At 35.8% G+C, this 21271-nt stretch overlaps 8 protein-coding genes across 8 annotated transcripts; 2 read left to right on the top strand and 6 right to left on the bottom strand.

The window, feature by feature from the left end:
- Positions 1–905: 905 nt before the first annotated feature.
- RO3G_04513 (peptidyl-prolyl isomerase cwc27) lies at positions 906–2722 on the bottom strand (the record flags this gene model as incomplete). The annotated part of the gene is made up of 5 exons (XM_067659103.1): positions 906–1361; positions 1425–1923; positions 1982–2381; positions 2432–2616; positions 2688–2722. 5 exons carry the CDS (start codon positions 2720–2722, stop codon positions 906–908), a joined length of 1575 nt encoding a protein of 524 aa, XP_067515204.1.
- A 610-nt stretch (positions 2723–3332) lies between these two features.
- On the bottom strand, positions 3333–5474 carry RO3G_04512 (uncharacterized protein; the record flags this gene model as incomplete). Its single annotated transcript, XM_067659102.1, has 6 exons — positions 3333–4294; positions 4345–4404; positions 4463–4646; positions 4701–4912; positions 5001–5237; positions 5294–5474. The coding sequence occupies 6 exons, from the start codon at positions 5472–5474 to the stop codon at positions 3333–3335; spliced, it is 1836 nt and encodes a 611-aa protein (XP_067515203.1).
- A 4975-nt stretch (positions 5475–10449) lies between these two features.
- On the bottom strand, positions 10450–12037 carry RO3G_04511 (uncharacterized protein; the record flags this gene model as incomplete). The annotated part of the gene is made up of 3 exons (XM_067659101.1): positions 10450–10682; positions 10874–11525; positions 11591–12037. The coding sequence occupies 3 exons, from the start codon at positions 12035–12037 to the stop codon at positions 10450–10452; spliced, it is 1332 nt and encodes a 443-aa protein (XP_067515202.1).
- Positions 12038–12773: 736 nt separating this feature from the next.
- RO3G_04510 (uncharacterized protein) lies at positions 12774–14083 on the bottom strand (the record flags this gene model as incomplete). The annotated part of the gene is made up of 9 exons (XM_067659100.1): positions 12774–12854; positions 13044–13124; positions 13173–13232; positions 13284–13305; positions 13423–13457; positions 13509–13621; positions 13681–13726; positions 13889–13927; positions 14027–14083. 9 exons carry the CDS (start codon positions 14081–14083, stop codon positions 12774–12776), a joined length of 534 nt encoding a protein of 177 aa, XP_067515201.1.
- A 552-nt stretch (positions 14084–14635) lies between these two features.
- RO3G_04509 (uncharacterized protein) lies at positions 14636–15508 on the bottom strand (the record flags this gene model as incomplete). The annotated part of the gene is made up of 4 exons (XM_067659099.1): positions 14636–14759; positions 14812–15011; positions 15070–15134; positions 15205–15508. The coding sequence occupies 4 exons, from the start codon at positions 15506–15508 to the stop codon at positions 14636–14638; spliced, it is 693 nt and encodes a 230-aa protein (XP_067515200.1).
- Positions 15509–16036: 528 nt separating this feature from the next.
- On the bottom strand, positions 16037–17043 carry RO3G_04508 (uncharacterized protein; the record flags this gene model as incomplete). The annotated part of the gene is made up of 3 exons (XM_067659098.1): positions 16037–16710; positions 16772–16895; positions 17041–17043. The coding sequence occupies 3 exons, from the start codon at positions 17041–17043 to the stop codon at positions 16037–16039; spliced, it is 801 nt and encodes a 266-aa protein (XP_067515199.1).
- A 1796-nt stretch (positions 17044–18839) lies between these two features.
- RO3G_04507 (uncharacterized protein) lies at positions 18840–19694 on the top strand (the record flags this gene model as incomplete). Its single annotated transcript, XM_067659097.1, has 1 exon — positions 18840–19694. The coding sequence occupies one exon, from the start codon at positions 18840–18842 to the stop codon at positions 19692–19694; it is 855 nt and encodes a 284-aa protein (XP_067515198.1).
- Positions 19695–20284: 590 nt separating this feature from the next.
- RO3G_04506 (uncharacterized protein) lies at positions 20285–21068 on the top strand (the record flags this gene model as incomplete). Its single annotated transcript, XM_067659096.1, has 2 exons — positions 20285–20995; positions 21042–21068. The coding sequence occupies 2 exons, from the start codon at positions 20285–20287 to the stop codon at positions 21066–21068; spliced, it is 738 nt and encodes a 245-aa protein (XP_067515197.1).
- Positions 21069–21271: the final 203 nt, after the last annotated feature.

Raw genomic sequence — 21271 nt, 5'->3', positions numbered from 1 at the left:
TCATACCTATTTCTTTTGCATTATTGTACGCATAGATATCCCTTCTACATTAGGTGTCAACTCAACAGCTGAACAACTGCAGGAAATAAGAAATCGATTAAGAAATAGCGGTAGTAGTCAATTGTCACAGGTTGGTATGGCTTTGGATGAGTTGGCAGACTTGGCTGATGAAACAATACCAAGATTGAGAGAGGTTGCACAGAGTTTAAGAGAAGAACCTACTGAAGATGACGTGAGTGTCCAAAAGAATGTGAATTATGATGAAAACATACTAAAAAAGAGCATAGCGTGATATCAATAGACGCGTACTCTTTATGTCAAGAATTGTACAAGGAATGAGCTTAATAAATCACTTTATGGGCTCTGTTTTAGCTACCATTGATATCGATTCTAGACGGCCAAGATCGCAATCCAATGTAAGACAAAGTACCCGTGGCGATACCCAGGCCCTTAGAGCAAGTGCACCCACAGTTGTTCAAGCTTCGTCTACTAACAATGTTGAAATATCACCAGCCAGCACCTCAACCGGACTTAAACGTAAATGCAATGAAGATAACACAGATGAGTCAGTAAAGAAAGCAAAACAAGAGAAAGGAAAGGGAAAAGACAAAACAGACTAATAAACAATACGCGCACATATATACAAAAGCTCAAAAGCCAAAAAAAGCAGTTTTAGAGATAGAAACAAGGGAAAAGGAAAGGTAATACTTTTTTTTTTTTTTTTTTTTTTTTTTTTTTGGAAATGATGTAAGAAGAATTACTATCAAACTTCCATTCAACTTTTACCTCCTCCCCATATTTTCCTTGTTTTAATCCCTTGATATAGTGCAAAACCATCCTTTTTTTTCTTTTTTTGCTATACAGTTTATGTAAAAAACCAATTCAAAATTATAAATCACACTTTATTATCTTCTGCGATCATCATAACGGTCTCTCGATCTACTACGACGATGACGATCACTTCTGGATCGTTTCTCAGTTCTATATCTTTTGTCATCATGATCCATCCTATCTCTTCTTTGAGACGAAGAGGAGCTCTTTATTCCCTTCTTTCGCTCATATTCTTCTTGCTTAGCCTTCGCTTCTCTATCTCTGGGATCAATCACAACATAATCATCGACTGTTTCTCTTCGCTTCATCAAATCTTTTCCCTTCAAATCCTTTTCAAATATCAGCTTATGCGATATCCATCCTGCATCACTAACATCTTCTTCAGCATCCTGAGTAGTATCGCGACATGACTCACAACCTGGGATACCGTGAATTTCGCAAGGTGGTTGATCTCTCTTTGCAGCAGCTGCATCTTCATCTTCTTTAGCAGTAGAAAGCTTCTTTTGAAAAGACATGAGTTTATTGAAAACCTAAAAGTATGTTATACATACAGTTAGCTCTTTTTTTCTCACTATAAATATGTATACTCTTACATCTGTATCATCTCCCTTTTTCATCTTCTTTCTCTTTTGGCTCGCGTACTTTTCACGTTCTAATTCTACCAAAGATCTCTTCTTATCCTTCTTTGGAATCAATTCGTCTGATGTGTTACTAGATGTTTTAGACAAATTGCGAATATCCTGCTTTAATTTCTCTATGGCGCTCGCTCTTGATTCTGAAGTATTTTCTTGCATCTTCTTTTTCTCTTCCTCTTTCTGTCTCTTCCTTTCTTCTTCTAATGCTTTTTTTCTTTTTCTTTCCTCTTCTTCTGCTTTTTTGTTTTCTTCCTCTTGTTTAGCATCATCTTTTTTTTCTGAGATCACAGTTGATTCCTCCTTAACAGGTTTCTTTAATTCCTCGATTAATTCTGTTGGCGTTGGAGCAGAAGTTTCCATAAAATCGTAAGCACTTTTCATTTTTGTCTTTTCTACAGTATGTGAAGGAGGCTCTAATTCTGCAGCTTCTTCACCAAAAGATAACAAATTCAGCTGCCTTTTCATGTATGAATTTAGTACTTTTCGAATTTTATAAACTGCATATACAAACTTACTTTTTTTTAGGTGCCTTCTTCTTCTTTGCTTCCTCCAACATCTTCTTCTTTTCCAATTCTTTCTGCTGTCTTTTCTCACGTTCTGTAATACGAGGTAGGATGTCATCAAAGGGATTGATGACAATCTCTGTACGTTTGATACGTGGTGGATAAAGGGGTCGTTCGTTTTCATCAATTTCTAACTCTGTCATTTTCATTACATTAAATAGCGTATCACCTGCTACTCGGCCAAATAGAGTATGCCGTTTCGTTAGTTCATCGGCTCTATCCAATGTAATAAAAAATTGAGATCCATTGTCATTTTGTCCAGTGTTGGCTACTCCTACAAGGCCTCGTCGATTGAAACGTAATCGAGAATGAAACTCATCTGGAAAACCATCTTCATATACAGATTCTCCACCTTGTAATTGTAGATTATTAAAGATTAGATTTTAAAAGTTTAATTATTACCTTGTCCTGTTCCGGTTGGATCACCTCCTTGAACAAGAAAGCCAGGAACGATACGATGAAATATGGTATTGTCATAGTATCCTTCTAAACATAATTGGATGAAATTACGTGTTGCTCTTGGTGCTTCTTTTCCCCACAATTCAATTTCAATATCTCCAGACGTGGTATGCAAAATGACTTTGGCACTATAATCATTTCAAACAAAGGTAGATTAGGCAACAAATAAAATAAGCAAGCACTCTGTTTTAATGTATACTTTGTATGTGGCTCTAAAGCATAAATATTTGACATCTTAAAAAAAAAAAAAAGGACCAGCAAGACTGGGTATGAAAAACTCGTAGCTCTCTGTTTAAAAGCTTTAAAAAAAAAGCAATGCAACTTACAATGCTGATTGTAATCAGAATTAAATAATTTCAGCTTTGAAGTATATTGTTTTTTTATGATAAAAGCTATAGCTATTGGATGTACAATATTTGCACATTTCGTCAATTATATAAATCTTCAAGAAACACGAAGGGAAATGGTTAGAAAATTATTCAAGTAAATATTAATCCTAAGATTTTCTAGTTGTGATCCACGACTATTACCAAGTGAGGTAGGCTAGCTACTTTATATTAATTAAAAACAAGCCTTTGCGGGTAACATGGTCATCATCCTATCAGACTTTGAAACATCATATCACTGCTAGCCACCCTAATACAAAGTTATGATGCGTCCTTTATTATAAGTTTATATAAAAGTTATTTTAGTGCTTATAATAGACTAGTCATTCACTGTTCTAAACAACGACAAGATAATTGTTTTATTTAGATGACTTCTAAAAAATCTAATTATGAGAAAATAATACAAGTTGAGAGAATGCTAAATAATAGTAGAAGTAATAATGATAATAATAAAAAATCTAATGCATGTTGGGAACATGGACCAAAGGAACATATTCAGGTTCAAACATCGAGCTTTGTACGACTTCACTCAACAATTCACCTTCTTTCAAAACGGCAGTAGCTACATTTTCATCATAAGCTACTTCACAAACACGAGTACCAACGGCCTTGGCAACATCACGAAGGTGAGTGACACCTGGGAATAAGATGCCCTCCTTGAGTTGAGAGGGACTTGCCATGTTGGCAATAGTCTTGGCGGTTTCCAAAAACATGTTGGGTGTCACGCGTGTAGCTCTAGAGACAGTGATACCAAGACCAAGACCAGGGAAACTGTAAGAGTTATTACATTGGTTGGTTCTACCGATCTTTCCATTGGGAAGTTGAACATCAGCAAAGGGACTGCCAGAAGCAAAAATAGCACGTCCTTCTGTCCATTTGAATGCTTCTTCAGCGGTACATTCAGCACGCGTATCAGGGTTAGAAAGAGGGAATACGACGGGTTTTTCTTGGTATTTGGCCATAGTACGGATGGCTTGTTCGGTAAAGACACCAGGAACACCGGTCAAGCCAAGGATAGCGGTTGGCTTGACACGCTCAATCAAGGCCTCCAAGGTGAGACGATCCGGCAAGTCGGATTTGACGTAACAGCGTTGACGTTCATCTAGTTCAGTTGTTCTTTCGCCATTGACTGTAGCATCATCGGTTAAGGAAGGGTTACCGAGGAGACCGCACTGATCCAACATCCAAATACGGGAATAGGCTTCTTCACGAGAGGCTACCTTACCCTGAGAGACCATGGCATCAATGATACCTTCACAGACACCGACACCGGCTGAACCAGCACCGACACAGATGATGCGTTCCTCTGAAAGACATTCTTGAGGACGACCACGAGCTTTTAAGGATGCAAGAAGACCAGCTAAAGTGATGGCAGAAGTAGACTGAATGTCATCATTGAAACAGGTCACCTTGTTTTGGTCTATGATAGACATAAGAATTTCTGTGTACATTACTTTTTTTATAACTTACATTTGTTTAATAAATTATATGCGTGAGGATATTTGAAATCTTCGAATTGAATAAGCGCATCTATTCAGACAAAGAGATCAGATAAACAGAAAAAAAAAGAACGTGTTTCATGACTTACTTGGCCATCTGCTTTGAACAGCAGTTACCCACTCATCTACAAATGAATAATATTCTTCACCATCCAATCTAGGATGACCCATACCGAGATAAAGAGGATCATGTAACAAAGATTCATTGTTTGTGCCAACGTCTAAAACGACAGGCAAGACGGAACGTGGTCGGATACCACCCGCGGCGACGTACTAAAAGTAAAAGCGTCAATGGCACGGATCAATTTACTTTTTGGGAACACTTACCAAGCTGAGTTTACCGATCGGAATTTGCATACCATTGGCACCTAAATCACCCAAGCCCAAGACACGAGAGCCATCAGTGACAACAATGACGTCTACTTCATCATGAGGCCAGTTATGAACCATAGCTGACATGGCACCTCTGTCCTGTGAAGAAAAGTACATGCCACGAGAACGACGATAGATAGAGTGAGACAATAAACAAGCTTGGCCCACTAATGGATTGGGTGAGTCGGGAATTATTGGGAATTATTGGGGAGGGGGACATAAAAAAATTTTCCCCTTTTTTTTTTAGGTAATTACCAGTAGGTGTATAAATGATACTTGCTAATTCTTCAAGATATGTAATTAATAACTTGTAGAATAAAGTCTCATTTCTATCTTGAAGTGCAGTTAAAAAGACAAATTTGGCTATGGGTGTATCTAATGCATCCAAGTTTCTTTTGATACGAAGTAATTGTTTGTCCATTTCTTGACAACGAGGTGGTACTAAACCACGAATAGACAATCTTTCTCTTTCTGAAAGACTAAATGCAGTACCTGAATGAATAAAAAAAAGTTAGGATTGTTATTGTTTTTATTTAAATCAAGTCTACCTTTTGAAAGAAGAGGATCATGAATAATATTAACACCTCTTAGAGGAGTCAATTGAACTGTCTTGTCTTTTCTTGGATCTGTGCCTAAATGAATAGCAGAGGATGGCAAGCCATAATGACGGCGACCACCTTGTTTAATTGCATTCTTTAAAGAAGATTGAAATGCTTTTGAATATAACATTGTTTAAAGAAAGAGAAGAAGAGGATCAAAAATAAAGAAAGATCGGTATAAATACCTTTTATGGATCTTGTGCGTAATTTTTTTTAGAAAGTGCACCTGCGTTTGCGGCGATTTAAATTCACTTTTTTTATATAATTTCTTCAAATACAATAATCCATAAATAAATAAATAAATTAAAATAAAGTAAAATATTCTATTTTTGAGTTAATTATTAAATGTACTAAAATATGAGGATACAACAAAATTACTCCTTCAGTGATAGCAAAAGAAAGAGAGAGAAAAAGAGAGCTTGTGTAGGTAACCACTTCAAGTCTACTGATTGGTTGATGACTCATTTTAAAGTAACTGATTGTTCTTTCTCCCCAGCAAATTATGTTACCAACTGTCTTTCAAATTCAGAATATATTTACGTCAATAATAAACCCTGTGTGCTCTGTGAGCACCTGAAGACTACCACATGGAACGTATCTTATAGAGGATGATCTTCCATATGCAATATATCGAAAGGTAAACTTCATTTTAAAAGCAAAAAGGCCTCTTTAACAAAAGGCGAGATTTTTTTTAAATAGATGCTGGGCTTGTTTCCTTATTTGTGGTTTCTTAAATGACCTACGTTAAAGGCATCTAGACTCAATATATACAATAAAAAGGAGAATGTTTTACGCTGAAAAAAATTTTCAGGAACAGCTTTGAGTTATCATTGTTAATATTTGGATGATGTATAAAGATGACACAGTGATCATTTCTTCGGTCACATAAAAGACAATAGTCAAGTTTCAGGTCAAATGGAGCAATCACAGAAGTATGATCTGATTGGATAAGTGTTTATTTATAGCTAAACTGCTGTCTGAGTTTTTTTTTATTTTGCTCAATATTCCAGTGATGAGACGCGTTCGCACCTATTTTTTTTTTCTCTCCTGAATATGCAGACTTATTGTTTAAACTATCAAAACCTTTCCATGTTTAAATAATGCATTTCAATAAAAATAGTACTGCAAAAAAAAGAAGTACATTTATTTTTCCTTTTCCTTGTCAAAGATATGTCCTATACACTATATTAAAAGGGGAACACGGTAATTCCTTTTCCCTTTAAACGTAAAATATATTACTAAAAGAGGAAAAAAGAAGTGGATTTTGGATCTACATTCATCTTTATTTGAACAACAACAAAATGCATAAGTATTTGTTTGATAAAGTCTTACAAATAATAATAATAGAATTCATAGATTTTCTTTTTATATCGAAAACACGATTCTATGATAACATAACAAAAAATTCATAACATAATAAAATGAAGGGAAGCATACACTACAAGCCATATACGTACACAATTATTCAAAAGGTTAGTTTGCTCTTGTTTTACGTCGGGCAGTTAAATCACGCCAAATAAAGCAAAAGTTCCCTTTCATTTGGACTTTGGGTTTTCTGCCTCTTTTCTTATTAGGCATACTTAAAGGTATGTCCATCTTTGTATTTATAAAGGTGTTGATTCCACGATGATCGCTTTCATTTTTACAAGTAGGCCACTGCAGTGCCATTCTATCGTTACTCATTTCCCTTTGCTGCTGTTTGACACTGCAGACAGTAGGTGTAACAAATGTCCAACCATTAAAATGGCTTAAAGACGATATATTGTTGGGTGGTCGGCCTCTTTTCCGCTTAACGGTGGCTTTGGCTAATGGCTGCTGCTTGTCTGGACCTAACCTATCTCGGAAGGACAGGTTTGAACAGGACCTTTTTATTGGAGGAGATAATAGCAAGCTGGGTAATGGTGTGCTTGGCTGAGAAAGGATTGGAGGACTGCAAGGTGAAAATTGAGGCTCCAAAAGCGACATTGGGGATGGCAAAGAGTGTCGAGGAGGAGGAGAGAATGGTTGGCATAGTAAAGAGCTAAGTGGTGGCAGGAGAGGTGATAAAGAAGGGGAAGGAGGATGGATTAATAATTCTATTCCTTGGCGATGATTATTATTTTTCATGAGTATTGAAACTAAAAACAAGAAAGAAATGTTTGAAAGTGAACAATTAGATGTTACATAGAATACAAAAGACTATCTTTTTTTTACCAATTAAGGCAAATATTTAGTAGCAAAAGAAATAAAGGAAACTTCTTTTCTTTTTGGTTGCGACTTGTATTTTTCTTTTTGAATAGGAAAAAAAAGCCAATGAATAATAAGACGCAGCTCTACTCAATTGAAGCTTTTTTTTTGTATACGCTCGAGTATTGGAATCAAATAACGCGTATAATAACTATATAAACGTGATATTAATTCAAATAAGCGTTTGTCGTGTTAACGCGACCTTGAAGTTTAAAGCTTCACGACTCACATGAGTGATTGCCTCGGCACTGTTCTCACATAAAAGCAATACTTTGCTTATACTTTAATTACACTCAATTAAAGTTGAAGAAAATTGGGCATTTAAGGCTATTGTGCGCTCAGCATATTAATTGCATGCAACATCTGCATAAACCTTGGCGTGTTTTTCTTTTTGTCACAAAACTAGTTTTTAAATAAAGGGGAATTTACCCGTTTACAGTAACCTAGGTTACTATTTGTCAAAATTGCGTAAATTGTCTTTGCTTGCTATTCAGTCTGAAGCAACAACCTTCTTACAGTGGTCTTATTGTTCTCGGCTGATTTTTTATAAACAGGTCTGACCAAGGACTGATCCTGATAATCAGTAGCTACCCTCAATAATCAAGTTTCAGTTTAACATGATCGGTTTGTTCTTAAGATCATTTCATAAAATTTTCTCTTATGTATTGTAGTATCTGCACGTATAACAAAGTACATGGTTCTATTAAACAATTATTTGTTAGAGAATAGTATAGATTACGACTTTAGAATCGTATCCTCTAATTGATGTTCTGTGGAAGCATGAAAGTGGTTTACTTCAACTTTGTCTTCATTACCGATCAAAGCTGAAGCCTCTAAAAAGTTGCTATAATATGAAAATACAATCAAATTTAAAAAGCTGTTCCATTATCTTTGTTTATAAATCTTGCAAAAAAAAAAAAAAAAAAAAAAAAAATAGCAGATTTCATAACAAAAGCAAAAATTTGGACGGCTTAAGCTCAAAAGCACCATATCAAGGTAAATACGACAAAACATTTACTTTAAATTCTTGTGTGAATCAATAATGCATTTGTTGATTAACGGGCAAGGCAGGTCGCTTAATTAATCTGTTGCCAGTCCGATAAATGAGAAGCAGCACTCAATGATTTTTTCTTTCTTCTTTCTGTTCATAAATAGTATTAATTATTAGCCATTGGCTACTTACTATTTACTTGAAGGTTGGTTGAAGGATATGATAAAGACAAATGAAAAACCTAGATGCTATTTGCACTCAATTCAGGATCACTTTTTTTATGCTGATTTTTGTAAGCATCTTATTTCATGGCCTATGCTTTGAGACATTCATAAGTGAGCAACCATATTTATAGCCAGCGCAATGTCACCATTATTAAAAAATTCATAAAAAGCAATCTAAACTTCTTAGATTTTTCAAAAAAGACATAATAGCTTCGAAAGCAACATCAAGAGTCATTCAAAAGTACAACCTGATGTTAGTAATCAACTTAAAATCGAAACATAAAAGCGTGTCTTTGTTAGTATATATTTTTTGAAAATCATTAAATTACCGTGGTATATCAACTCTTTTTTTTTTTTTTTTTTTTTTTTTTTTTTTTTTTTTTTTTTTTTTTTTTTTTTTTCGTACTGAAGGGCGTGCCTAGCAACTATGTAATGATTAAAATAATTGCAAAATATTACAAATATGTGTATAATAGCATGTCTTTCTGATCTATACTTGTGGTAGTGCCATGAAAAACAAAATGGATAGTCTTCCAAAGTAGCAAAACAGCAACTGAATAGATAAATGCCAATGGCGTATACATTTTACCAAAAATAATACAATTGCATGCTAAAGAGGGATAAAGAAAATCTAATGAGAAGAGAGCTGCACTTGAAGGATTTTTTGAGGGGGGGGGGGCTTTTTTTTGAATAACATCAATTAGCATATTCTTATGACTAAAATATATTTTTCTAAGGAAACCAACTATTCCTGAGTTACTATTCTACTGATTTATATTTACTAGCATGACAAAAATTAGACTGAGATCGACAATTTAATATTTCTTATTCTCATTTCTCTTTCTCTTATAAAGAAAAGCCAGTATAAAACAAAATTTTAAACATAAGAAGATCTGTCAAAAATAATTTCATCACTTGAAAAAAAAAAGGAGGTTCCTGTGTGTGATTTATTCTAAATCAAAATTTAAACAACTGCGCCTCGTTCCCACGTAACACAACGTGCAAAAGATTTAAATGTATTGTAACATCTCATCTCAACTGTGTACATACTGTGGCAAGGCTATAACAAAAAGAGTTATATGAAGAACAGTGCCCTCTTTTTTCTCTTTCTTTTTTTTTCAATCTCTCTTCTCTTTTTGGATTTAAATCCCAAAGTAACTATTATCCTATTTAGGTTATGTATTTCTCTCCAGCTGATCTGTTTCAGATAGTTTATCATTCAAATGTCTAATTACGTTAGTAAATCTTACTATAATGCAAACGAGCTGTTATTGTTATCAGAGAGATGTCAAAACATTACTGCAGGACCTGACAAATATCAAATGTTTTGTCAATCATTGAGTAATACTGCTGGTGGTTGCTACTCTATGCCATCCAAATATTTGAATTTAGATGGAAGCATTAATTGCTTTGAAGTCACATCGCAACCATTTTTAGAAAGGCTGTACGCAGCAACAGGAAATGCTTGTGGCATTAGCTGCTATTACCACCGAGATAGTATTCTTAATCCTACAATTCCAATTCCAACATTCAGCTATCCTATTAATACCATTACTAATACACCCGGATATACAACACCATCAGCTTCTATAAGGACAACAACTGCACTTGCAAGCATAGAGACCTTTAGTGTCGTTGCAAGCTCACCAGCAGCAAAATCTACCTCAGCAGCGGAAATTAGCAGAAGCAATAATACTAACAGCAATAGTGAGATTGGTAGCGGCAGCAGCAATGATGGGTCCTCGGGTGGTATCATTCCTGCTCTTGGTGGCAGTAGCATAAGTGCTGCCTCTTCCACTTTGGTTCCAAACGTTATACTTACTTTTATGCTGATCTTTTTGGTCATGAATGTATTTATGCGAAAGAGTCATGCAACCATCTAAGATTGATTTTATTGCTAATAATTTAAAACATATAATTTTATAAACAATCAAATAATACACCCAGCTTAAGCATTCTTTTTATTTTACACTTCTTTTTTTGGGCGTCTTTTTGTCATCCTTTTAATCCAATCATAAGCATCATTTACATACTGATCAGGCTTTAATCTAGGATATTGCTGCAAGGCTAGTTCATAATACTCTTTACCCAAAGCGTATTGCTTGGTCTTACCGCAGAACCGAAGTATCGTATCCAATGCCTTTATGGATGGTTGCATTCCAAATCCATATTGCTGATTTACATTAAACAGCTGATGCTTTTCAATAACAGCAGCAGCTCGAGGAGGGTATAAAGAGTACAGCCTATGAATTGCTTCAAGTCCCGGAATCATATCGCTCTCCTTTGATAATGTACGACTAATAGCTGTTAAAAGTGAGATAACCAGGCCATCATCTATTTTGAGGTTTAGGTTTTCAATCTTTAAAGAGTCACCGTGATCTTCTCCTTCTAGCCTGTAGACTATATTTTGCCATATTTGCTTAATTTCTTTTGCTGCTTGACCTGGTTCACTTAGTTCTGAGCATGCTTTCAAAGCAATGCTGTACGTAAATGCGTCAGGATGAATTCTTCTAGATGGCATCTCATGAAGCAGCTTAATTGTTTTCGAGGGCTGTTGAGCATGGTTATAAACTTTTAAAAGATTGTTAATGTGTATGATACTGGGCTTAATATCAAAATTCTTCATCTTTTTTAACCATTCTTCTGCATTTTCAACAGCATTGGGAGTTGTGCTTTTGCTGTAGACAGATATCATATGGGTGAACGTACGATCATTGGGCGCTATTCCACGTCTTCGCATCTTTATATGAAAAAAAAAATATATATCAAATCTTTGTAAAATAATGTCTTGTTCTTCTTATTTACCTGTACATAAGATTGTTCAGCAAACTTCGCTTTTCCTTGTTGAGCACAATATCCAATCAAGTGATTCCATACAACAACTGACTGAAGATCGAGAGGTAAAGCTTTTATGTATTCGATTGCGTCGTCTACAGATCCATTTTTAAGAATGCTTGTCACCCTGTCAGATGCAACATAAGGATCTTGAGGCATAACATATGTAAACTTGTTGGCTTTTGAAAATTCCGAATCAACCTTAACAAATCGTCGTTTTGGTTTCTTTGCATCTCCATTTAGTGAGACATTATCTGGCTTGGATTGGTTATTGTACAACGTAGATCGTGTTGAAGCTAAGCGAATAACAAAAAGTTTGTTTTGATTTAAAAATAGCTTTGATGTAGTATTGCATGCTGGAAGGATCTTTTGTAAAAAAATTCGATCTTTTGCGGGAGACAATCGAGAATATAACATTTTGTTTAAAGAAAAAAAAAAAAAAAGTTTACACCTCAACTTTGACAGGAACAAAAATAAAAAAATAAAAAATGACCGGCCAATAGAAGTAAAGGCTGTAATCAGCATAGATAAAAAGAAATAAAAAGCACCAAGACTATGGGCAGTTTGAGAGACTTTTATATTTTTAAGTATTATCAAAGATAAAATTATCATTATTGCACTTATAAATAGACATACATGGAACCATTGTTTAAGATGACACTTTTATTTTATTCCTGAATGATTATTGGATTCGGTTAAGCTCGGTTAGTAAGCAAGTGCAGAAAGACTAAAACCTAATGATAGGGATAATAGGAGCTATCAATACACTAATCGGGTCATTGATAACATTTCTTTTCATTTATTCGTCTAGATTGACAAAGTTACTATACGAGAAAGCAATATCCCATTCTGACATATATAGTCTTAAGACAGCTTAATACATTGGATCATAAGAGAGATCATGCAAAGACTTATTGTAACAAGTTGGTATTATATAAGCAAGATATTAGTTATTCCTTATAATTCATCAACGAATCTTTTATGCTTTAAATATGCTGACGTTGGAGATGTATGGTTTATATTGTAGTTTATTATTTATTATGCCTACTATATAACAAAAGCTTTGGAAATTCATTTAATAATAATATGAAAAAGGTGTTTATATATGTCAGAAATACAAATAAAATATTATATACGGTGTATTAATCTATATTTAAGCTATACTCTCTTCACGCGTTTGTATTAATTTTTGCTGTTCTTCATCATCTGCATGATCTGAATACCAAACAAAATGCTGTAATATGAATAGCACATCGAATGCAATAGACTGAAGGCCTAACCCTCTGCAAAAACACGAGTAATTAGTATTAAGATACTTTGGCATGTTAAATGTATACTCACAACTTGACAGGATCCTTTTTATTTCGAAAATAAGTAGGTTAATATCATTATTCACTTTATTATCGCTTTCTTATTCACTTACTCCAGATATTCCACTCCGATCTCCACTAAGAAATGCATCAAATACCAATTGTACGATAGAGAGTGCACCACCTGTGAAATCCTGTATACAATTATAAGTAATCAAGGCACTCTTTTATATTAGATTTACCAATAAAATGTTGTGTATACTCCAACCAATCGTTGATTGACGTTTGAAATTAATCCAAGCCTATTGTCTTTTCATTAGTATACTGTTTATATTATTAATATTTTTTTTTACCTGTGGAATATATTTTATTAAGCTAATGAACAACTTGACGTAGCTTAAATAATACATCAAGTCGATCCACATAGAATCAAAGTAATTTATTGATATTATCATATAAAATGTGCCCGCAATAGCTGTAGCAATAAAATACCGCGCAGTCTTGGATAAATGTTGTGAATGATCCCTCTATCCAATTAAATATTAGTTTACGGAAATGTCAATCTTTTTCTATCTTACTTTATAGTAATACGTTTGAAAAAGTGTAAATAATGAGATCAAGAAAGCATGAACAGAAAATACGACATCATTTAATTGCACTAAATTCTCACTAGAATTGTTCCTTCTTCTGTCTAATAATAATAATAAACATGAGCTATTTTATGCTTTCTAGACGTTCTTTCTCTTTTACATTCTTCTCGAATAGCTTCATTGAAATAAAACGAAAGATTAAATATCTACACAAACTTCTTAGTTTTACATTATACTTGCTCCTTTCTTTATTTTACCGAGTAACAAAAGAATCCTAACACATTGTAACATAAAAAATCAATAGAAAGGCCCTTGACACTTTTATGTACTTTATTAATTGCTTGTATATGTATGATGACCTCACAAACCTCTTTCTTTTCCAATTTAGTATTGTTTGTGGGTAGAAACTACATGACCATGCGAAAAAGTAACCCTGTTTGTATTGGTAAACATTTATCTCCATTGAACCCCTTCCCCTCCCCTTTTGTTTTTTCTTTTGTCTTTACCCATCCAATAAAACTAGATACAATTGGCCCTATTCCCCTACTCTCTTGATTTAACATTATTATAAACAATAAGAAGAAAAGAAGAAAAAAGAAAAAGAGAAAGATAGCATAATTATAGGCTGTGAATTACTAATAATTGCGTTACATTATTGGTTAATTTATTTGTCTGCATGATCCATTGTATTGTCAACTCGCACCAAAGAAAAAAAAAAAAAGGTAGATTAATTGAGCTGTCTTGTATCAATACAATTTTTTTTAATGAATAAAGCAATTGAATCTTTACTTTTTTTTTTCACTTTTTATCTGTTTATAATACAAAAAAAGCATAAAGGCTGATAAGACGGAAGTAGAAATTAGGTTGTGGTACCCCTCTTTTTTGTTTATAATTAGCAGTAATTAGTAATATACTTCAAACTTTCTTGAGTTACGTAAGACTCTTATTACAAATGTCACAGTTTTCTTGGGCAAAGCATCGCTTTCGATTTAAATGAATAGCGTAGGCTAAAATCCATAAATAAACTACGTAAAGAAAGACCATGGAAGGTGTGAACTTGCGCCTCTTTGGAATATTTTAGCCATAGTGTTTTTATTGAAAGGATGAAAAAGATATTATTGACAATAAGATGAAATGTTGTATTTCTTTCTTTCATAATATTCCTTTAATATGGTTATACCACAAGCGCTTTTGAATACAGAAACAAATATAACAAATGTAGGCTTCTTTAAGTTTACCCTACAAGAAGTATATCATTAACATATAAAAAGAAAGAAAAAAAAGTACTTACTTGTGATTCGGTGGAATAAGAGGTGCAATGGTTTGTATTATATCATCTCTTGTGATCGATATGTTGTTACGTATTTCAGTAATAATAGCTACAGTTGCATCGCTCTCTTGATCAGAAAGATTTTCTTCTTTTACTCTTTCAAAACACTTTTCGATACGTTCTGTGATAGCAGGACAAATATAATCAAATGGAATCCATCTCTAATGCATAAAGCAAGAGTCAGGTATACATGAAGTTTTTTTTTCTTTTTCTATTTACAGATGAATGACAGATCTTTGTCAGTTCTTGTTTCTTTTCGTCATTAGGTAACTGCTTCAAGTAATCTATAAATACATTTTTTTTTTTTCGCATTAAAAAAAAAGGCTGTTCAATTGTAAGCTAATCTTTGAATACCCATAAATTTCATAACGAATTCAGTAGGTTTCACATCAATTCTAAACCTAAAGAACACAAGTCCACCGCATGCCGCGTCAACAGCTTGAAATTTGCGTTCTTTTCTCTCAACAGCACTTTCAGATGGTTTCTCTTTTTCAGTTTCTTCCTCTTGTTCCAGATCAATTTGATCTATATCCAATTGTCCCTCAAACCTCGTCCAAGTTGATTGGTGAGTCGGAAACAACTTTGTGATGTACGTTTCTAAGCAATTGGATATTTGACCCAACGCACGAGTTTCTGCATTAACATTACACGAAATCATGATTCCAGTGACATCGTCAGAACGCTTCAACAAACTTGAATGCTTTGTCAGCCAACGTTGCTTGAATCGACCACGAAGGATAGGAATCGTGTCTAATTTTTGTTTCTTTTTTACAGAATCGTCACCATCGGTAGATCGCTTTTCCCCTTTTTTTAATTTGTTCGCCATGCGTATTTGTGTGCTCTTATTTGTAAAAGTACAACCAATGAATAAAATTAGAAGAAGTGGGGAGGCTTGAAGTTTTAATGTTTATCGGACTTGTTTTTTCTCCGTACTATACAAGTTATCATATCAAGTGAAATGAATAGTGCATTGAATACACACCATTTTATCTGTAAAGAAAAGAATTCTATTGTATTAATAAACCACGTCGACTATAATCACCCACTTCATGTATTTAAAGTAAACCCTCCTCTCTACCTATAGCTAACCAGCAATAAAAATGTAATAAAAAAGCTCATGGTATTTTACGACAATGCAATACAATAAAGTACTCATTTTATTATATGAGAAAAAAGCGGAAACTTCTTATTGACGAGCAGCAATTTCCTTAGCAGCGATGGCAGCACGCTTAGCCATCTTGGCGTTGGACTTGGGACCCATGATTCCACCACCCCAGTGACGACGGGTTTCTTCCCACTTTTCGGTGAAGTTGGCATTGACAGCAGAGACAACGGTAGCCAATTCAGCCTTATCGGCATCAGAGACTTCAGTCAAAGCAAGAGCAGTAGCGGTCTTCTTGTGGACAAGAGTACCGAGACGAGCCTTACCCTTGACAATACAGTAAGGGACACCCATCTTACGGCAAAGGGCAGGGAGCCAGAGAACCAATTCGATAGGGTCAACATCATCAGCAATAACAACCAATTGAGCTTTCTTGGCTTCAATCAAAGCAGTGATGTGGTTGATACCGTACTTGACAACAACGGGCTTGTCAGTCTTGGCAACTTCCTTCTTTTCGGCCTTGGCAGCAGCAGCGGCACGGAGACGTTCACGCTTTTCTTGCTTGCTCTCGGGTCTGTACTTGTGCAACAACTTGAAGAGTTGGGTAGCAGTGTTCTTGTCCAAAACTTCAGTGAATTGGTTCAAAGCAGGGGGGACCTTAAGACGTTGGTAAAGGATCTTCTTTTGACGTTGAAGACGAACGTAGTGGGGCCACTTGACGAAGCGAGAGACATCACGCTTGGGTTGAACATCCTGACCTGTCAAACAATTGTGTAAATGATCCATTTTCAATTATCTCATTCTCGTGTTTCATCTTACCAATACCAAAGTTCTTGGGGGTCTTTTCAATCAAAGGGTTGGCAGAGGCCTTGGTGGTTTGCTTTCCCTTGATAGGGTAGGGAGCAGGAGCAACCTTCTTACCGGTGGACTTCTTAGCGGGAGCCTATGATTCCCAATGTTGTGATTAGTTTCAAAATCTATTTTTCGTTTCCGTCTTTGCATCCGAGCATTGTTTGTTCAATCCATCCATTCATCCAGTACTCAACCACCCACACACATATATCCAACGCTTTCTCAATTCAACATACCATATTAAAATTCGGATGCACGAAAAAAGAGAGAGTATGATCATTGTCTACAAGAGATTCTCTTGATACCGCTTGTCGGAATTAAAAGTTTAATTGCCTATTTCGGTAGAGCGGACAGGCTGTCTTATTATTACCGATTTTATAGCCTTTTGACTGCAGCTGTTATTATGTGAAAGACATAATGAAAATACGCGAATCACAATATTGTCATGTATAAATAAAATCAATTTGTTTAATTTTCAAAGTATTCTTTTTCTCATAAATCATACAAGCATAACTCACATAATACACTGTCAAAAAAGAGACTCTCATAAATGATGAATATCCATGCTTTTGAACATAAAGAAGCAGAAAATAAAACTTTTAAAAAACCTTACGGACATATTACTTATTTGAAGGCATGAATAATTCAATTAGTTCTTCTATCGCTATTTTCAAATATAATCATCAACAGCCATCAAATACTGAAATGGAAGTTTTAGAAACGTGTGCAGAATTCATAAAACAGTACCAGTTAACAACAACAGCCAACTCGATATCCAAAGTATTGTGTCTCAACAAATATAAACTGTTGTCTATTTTGTTATACGTCATCTTTCAGGACACATGTAAGCTCAACTTGTCGTGTGATAAAACATATAAATTGATCTTCCACTTTAAACATGCAGTTTCTAGGACAGTTTTAAAGTTATGCAAAGTAGACAAAGGTTAATACAAGATCAAAAGAATAAAGAAGACAATAATCAAATAAGAAAAATAAGAGTAGATTTAGGAAAAAGGAGTTTTTTGGAATTTTCAACCATTCCAATGTATCGAACTGAACTAACAAAATACAATGCACAGTAAGTGATACAAAGAACTTGCAGTGATGGAAATCTAACACACACAGGCAATTCCAAGGCGAATGAGATTTAAAAAAATTATTTCAAGAGTAGGATAGATAACAGGATGAGACAATAGCTAGTATGTCTTCTCTGAAAGGCGTGCCTTTTTTTATACTTCAAGGATTATGGATATCGACATGGTGAGAGAAAAGCAATTTTATAAACTCAGTGAAAGTTTGGGCTAGTTCCTTTGTATTCATACAAAGCCGAAAGGAAATGGTTAAAAAATAAGAGAGTTGAGAGATGGTTTACAATGGTCCCTTTAGATTAGAACTCTTATCCCCGCAAATCATTTTTTAAACAGAAAAGCGTATTTTGATACTGGAAGCACTATAAGTCTTTTTTTTTCTTCCTATTGCATCAACTAATCATTTTATTCAAAGTGTAGTGAATCACACTTTGCTTTCTTGATAAACTTGAATTTCCTTATAAAAACTAGTATACAGTCATACCTGTAAAATTTGTCGGTAGTTGAAAAAAAGTTGTCGGTTACTATAAATATAAATGGGCGAATTCATACGTAACACACACTACAAATACAAACTCGCTATAATTATGCCACCAGGCTCTACTAATCCAACAAACTCTACAACTCCGATAAGTAATCTCAATCCAGAGGAAATTACAGACCTGCTTTCAAAGTTTGAAGCTTGTCGCAAAACTTTAGCTTGTCCCCATTGTGCAAAAAGAGGAGTCTTTCGTCGTAATGGAAGCACTAAGACTGAGCCCCCACAGCCAATATTTCGTTGCAGTGGCTGTGGAGTCAGCTTTCGAGCCGCAACGATGAGGTCCATTGTCCTTTCTTCGCTTTCTACCTCTTCGCAATTGTCTCCCATGGAGGAGAATTGTGAAATTTCCAGAACTTCTACGGAAACTCCGATTCCACATACGGAAGATTTGCAAACACTGTTAAACATGGTTCAACGCCTCACCAATGAACTTGCAGCCGCCAGAGCCGAAATCGAACAATTACGTGCCACAGCTTTACAGCTACAAGATCAACTAAACAAGGAAAACTCACCCTCTAGCCAACATGCTACGTCTTCAACAACAAACACCCAATATTCAATTGATTTCCCTGATCTTACCTCAGCCTCCCCTCCTTGGCGTAACCCTGACCAGGTTCGTCGCATCAAAGAGAACTTAATACAGGAGCAACAACAAAGGCGTCAACAACGCCAGGAGGCGGCCGCAAGGCTTTTGCAACCACCTTCTGAAAACCAAGGCTTCCAGTATCTCTACCTCCCAACGAAGGCACGCGTACCTATTGGACAGCTTAGGTCTCGGCTACGAAAACTTGACATCAACAATAACCGCATCTTGGACATCCACTACCCAGACCGTAATGTTGTGGCCGTCCTAGTGCATAATGATTATGCCAATGAACTTCGATCCCAGCTAAAAAGATTCAAGATTACCCTAAAGGACAACTTTGATCCCTGTGATCCTAAAATTTTACGTGACCCTAAATACGTTGATGCTACAGAAGAGGAACGAGCCAATCTTGCTTTCATGCATCACTGCAACCGCATGGAACGCGCACTGAAATTCATCCGTGCCCCAGTTAAATTTGCTGTTGCGCGCTATTTCTACAATAAAGGATGGATCAGCAAACAAACATTGGATGAAACCCTTTTAAACCGACGTACTAGTCAAATGGAGGCCGACCCACTTTTCTTCGAAGATGAACGCATGTGTGTTACAGACGATTGTCAACTCTCTCAGTCACATACCATAGAGCCCCATGTGGAAGATGGTTCTCCCCTATGACCACAATCACAATTCCCCTTTTCAACGCAACTGGCCTAGCTCGCCAGGCCCTCAGTCCAATCCTTAATTTAGTTCAATCCTCTTCTGTTCTCCTTCTTACCGAGACATGGCTTTTAAGTCCACTCAAATACCCAACGAACTGGAAGCAATTCCATACATACGGTATCAAAACACAACCCCTCGCTACCAAAGGCAGTCAAGGCATTAGTCTTTTTGTCAACCCCATTTGCAAATATCACGTTCATCACATTTCTCATCATGATCCATTCCTAAGTCAATTCATACTATCCTTTACCATTGCAAACACCTTGGTACACTGTCTATATCTACCACCCCACTTGGATAACCAGACTGTGGCTCGAATCTTGGACTATTTACCTCATACAACAAGCCATACCAACCAGACAATCCTTTGTGGTGACTTTAACGCTCGACTTGGATCTCTTACAGGAGACCGATCGACCAATCCTCGGGGCAATCTTCTTATTCACTGGATGCAACGGAACAACACTATTTTATGGAACCAGAGGCTGGCATACGGACAATATACATTCATAGCTCACCAGGGAAGTAGCATTATCGACTTATTTATGAGTAATACTGAGCTTAATGAGCCCTCAATGACAATCTATCAGGATCTATCCTTAAACTCCAATCACAAATTAATTTCACTATCATTTGAAATTGCCAGTAATATCCCTCAACTCTCTCAGCACCCTCGCCTTACATGGCATCTTGGCAAGCTTAAGGACCCTAACAAACGTGCCATCTATCTACAACGTTTTCGAGAACTTTCTGCGCCGCTGTTACATTATCACAAAACCCATCCGTCTCCATCCAATTTTCGCACTGCAATTACCTATATTGAGAAATTTAATACCGACCTCTGTCAGGCAATATACATCTCATTGGATGATAGTTGTGGCCGAGTCACCAACCCTAAGGACCCTACGAGTGACTTTTGGACTAAAGAAATGCAAGCCGCATTTGAATATCAAGAACTTTGTTATAGGAAATGGCGCAAGGCACATGGTCTGAACAAACTCCAATATTGGCTAAAACACCAAGAAGCGCGAGCTGCTGTGTGTCGACTGATCACCCAACGCCGTCGAGCAACTTGGAAAGACTTTTGTGATCGACTAGCAACTGGTGACTACGACAAAGCAATCTCGAAGATCAGTCGTATCCGTAAGAATCGAACGTTGAAGCCCACTTTCTCTACTCCTGAAGGCCCACAACATGCTGCTAACACGATGGCATCTCATTTAGAAGCTATATTCTCAGGTGATCAACACGGGGAAGTACAGTGCAATAATGCTACTTCACCTAATTTACCTTTTACATTAGATTGCCCTATCACCACTGACGACATAGTTTCTGCGATTCGCTCCTTGCCTGTCAAAAAGGCCCCCGGTGTAGATCATCTGCGTATTGAAATGTTACAGCCTATACAGCATCTACTAACGCCGATCCTTCTCGTACTATTTCAAATGTGTTGGTCCTGGTCTTATGTTCCACAGCTGTGGCGTATTGCCCAGGTTGTCCCTATACACAATAAAGGTTCACCAACTGAGCCA

The sequence above is a fragment of the Rhizopus delemar genome, genomic scaffold (assembly GCF_000149305.1).
Source record: "Rhizopus delemar RA 99-880 supercont3.3 genomic scaffold, whole genome shotgun sequence".
In the NCBI taxonomy this organism is placed as follows: Eukaryota; Fungi; Mucoromycota; class Mucoromycetes; order Mucorales; family Rhizopodaceae; genus Rhizopus; species Rhizopus delemar.
Note: the sequence above shows the minus strand (reverse complement) of the source record. Positions and strands in the feature narration are given on the sequence as shown.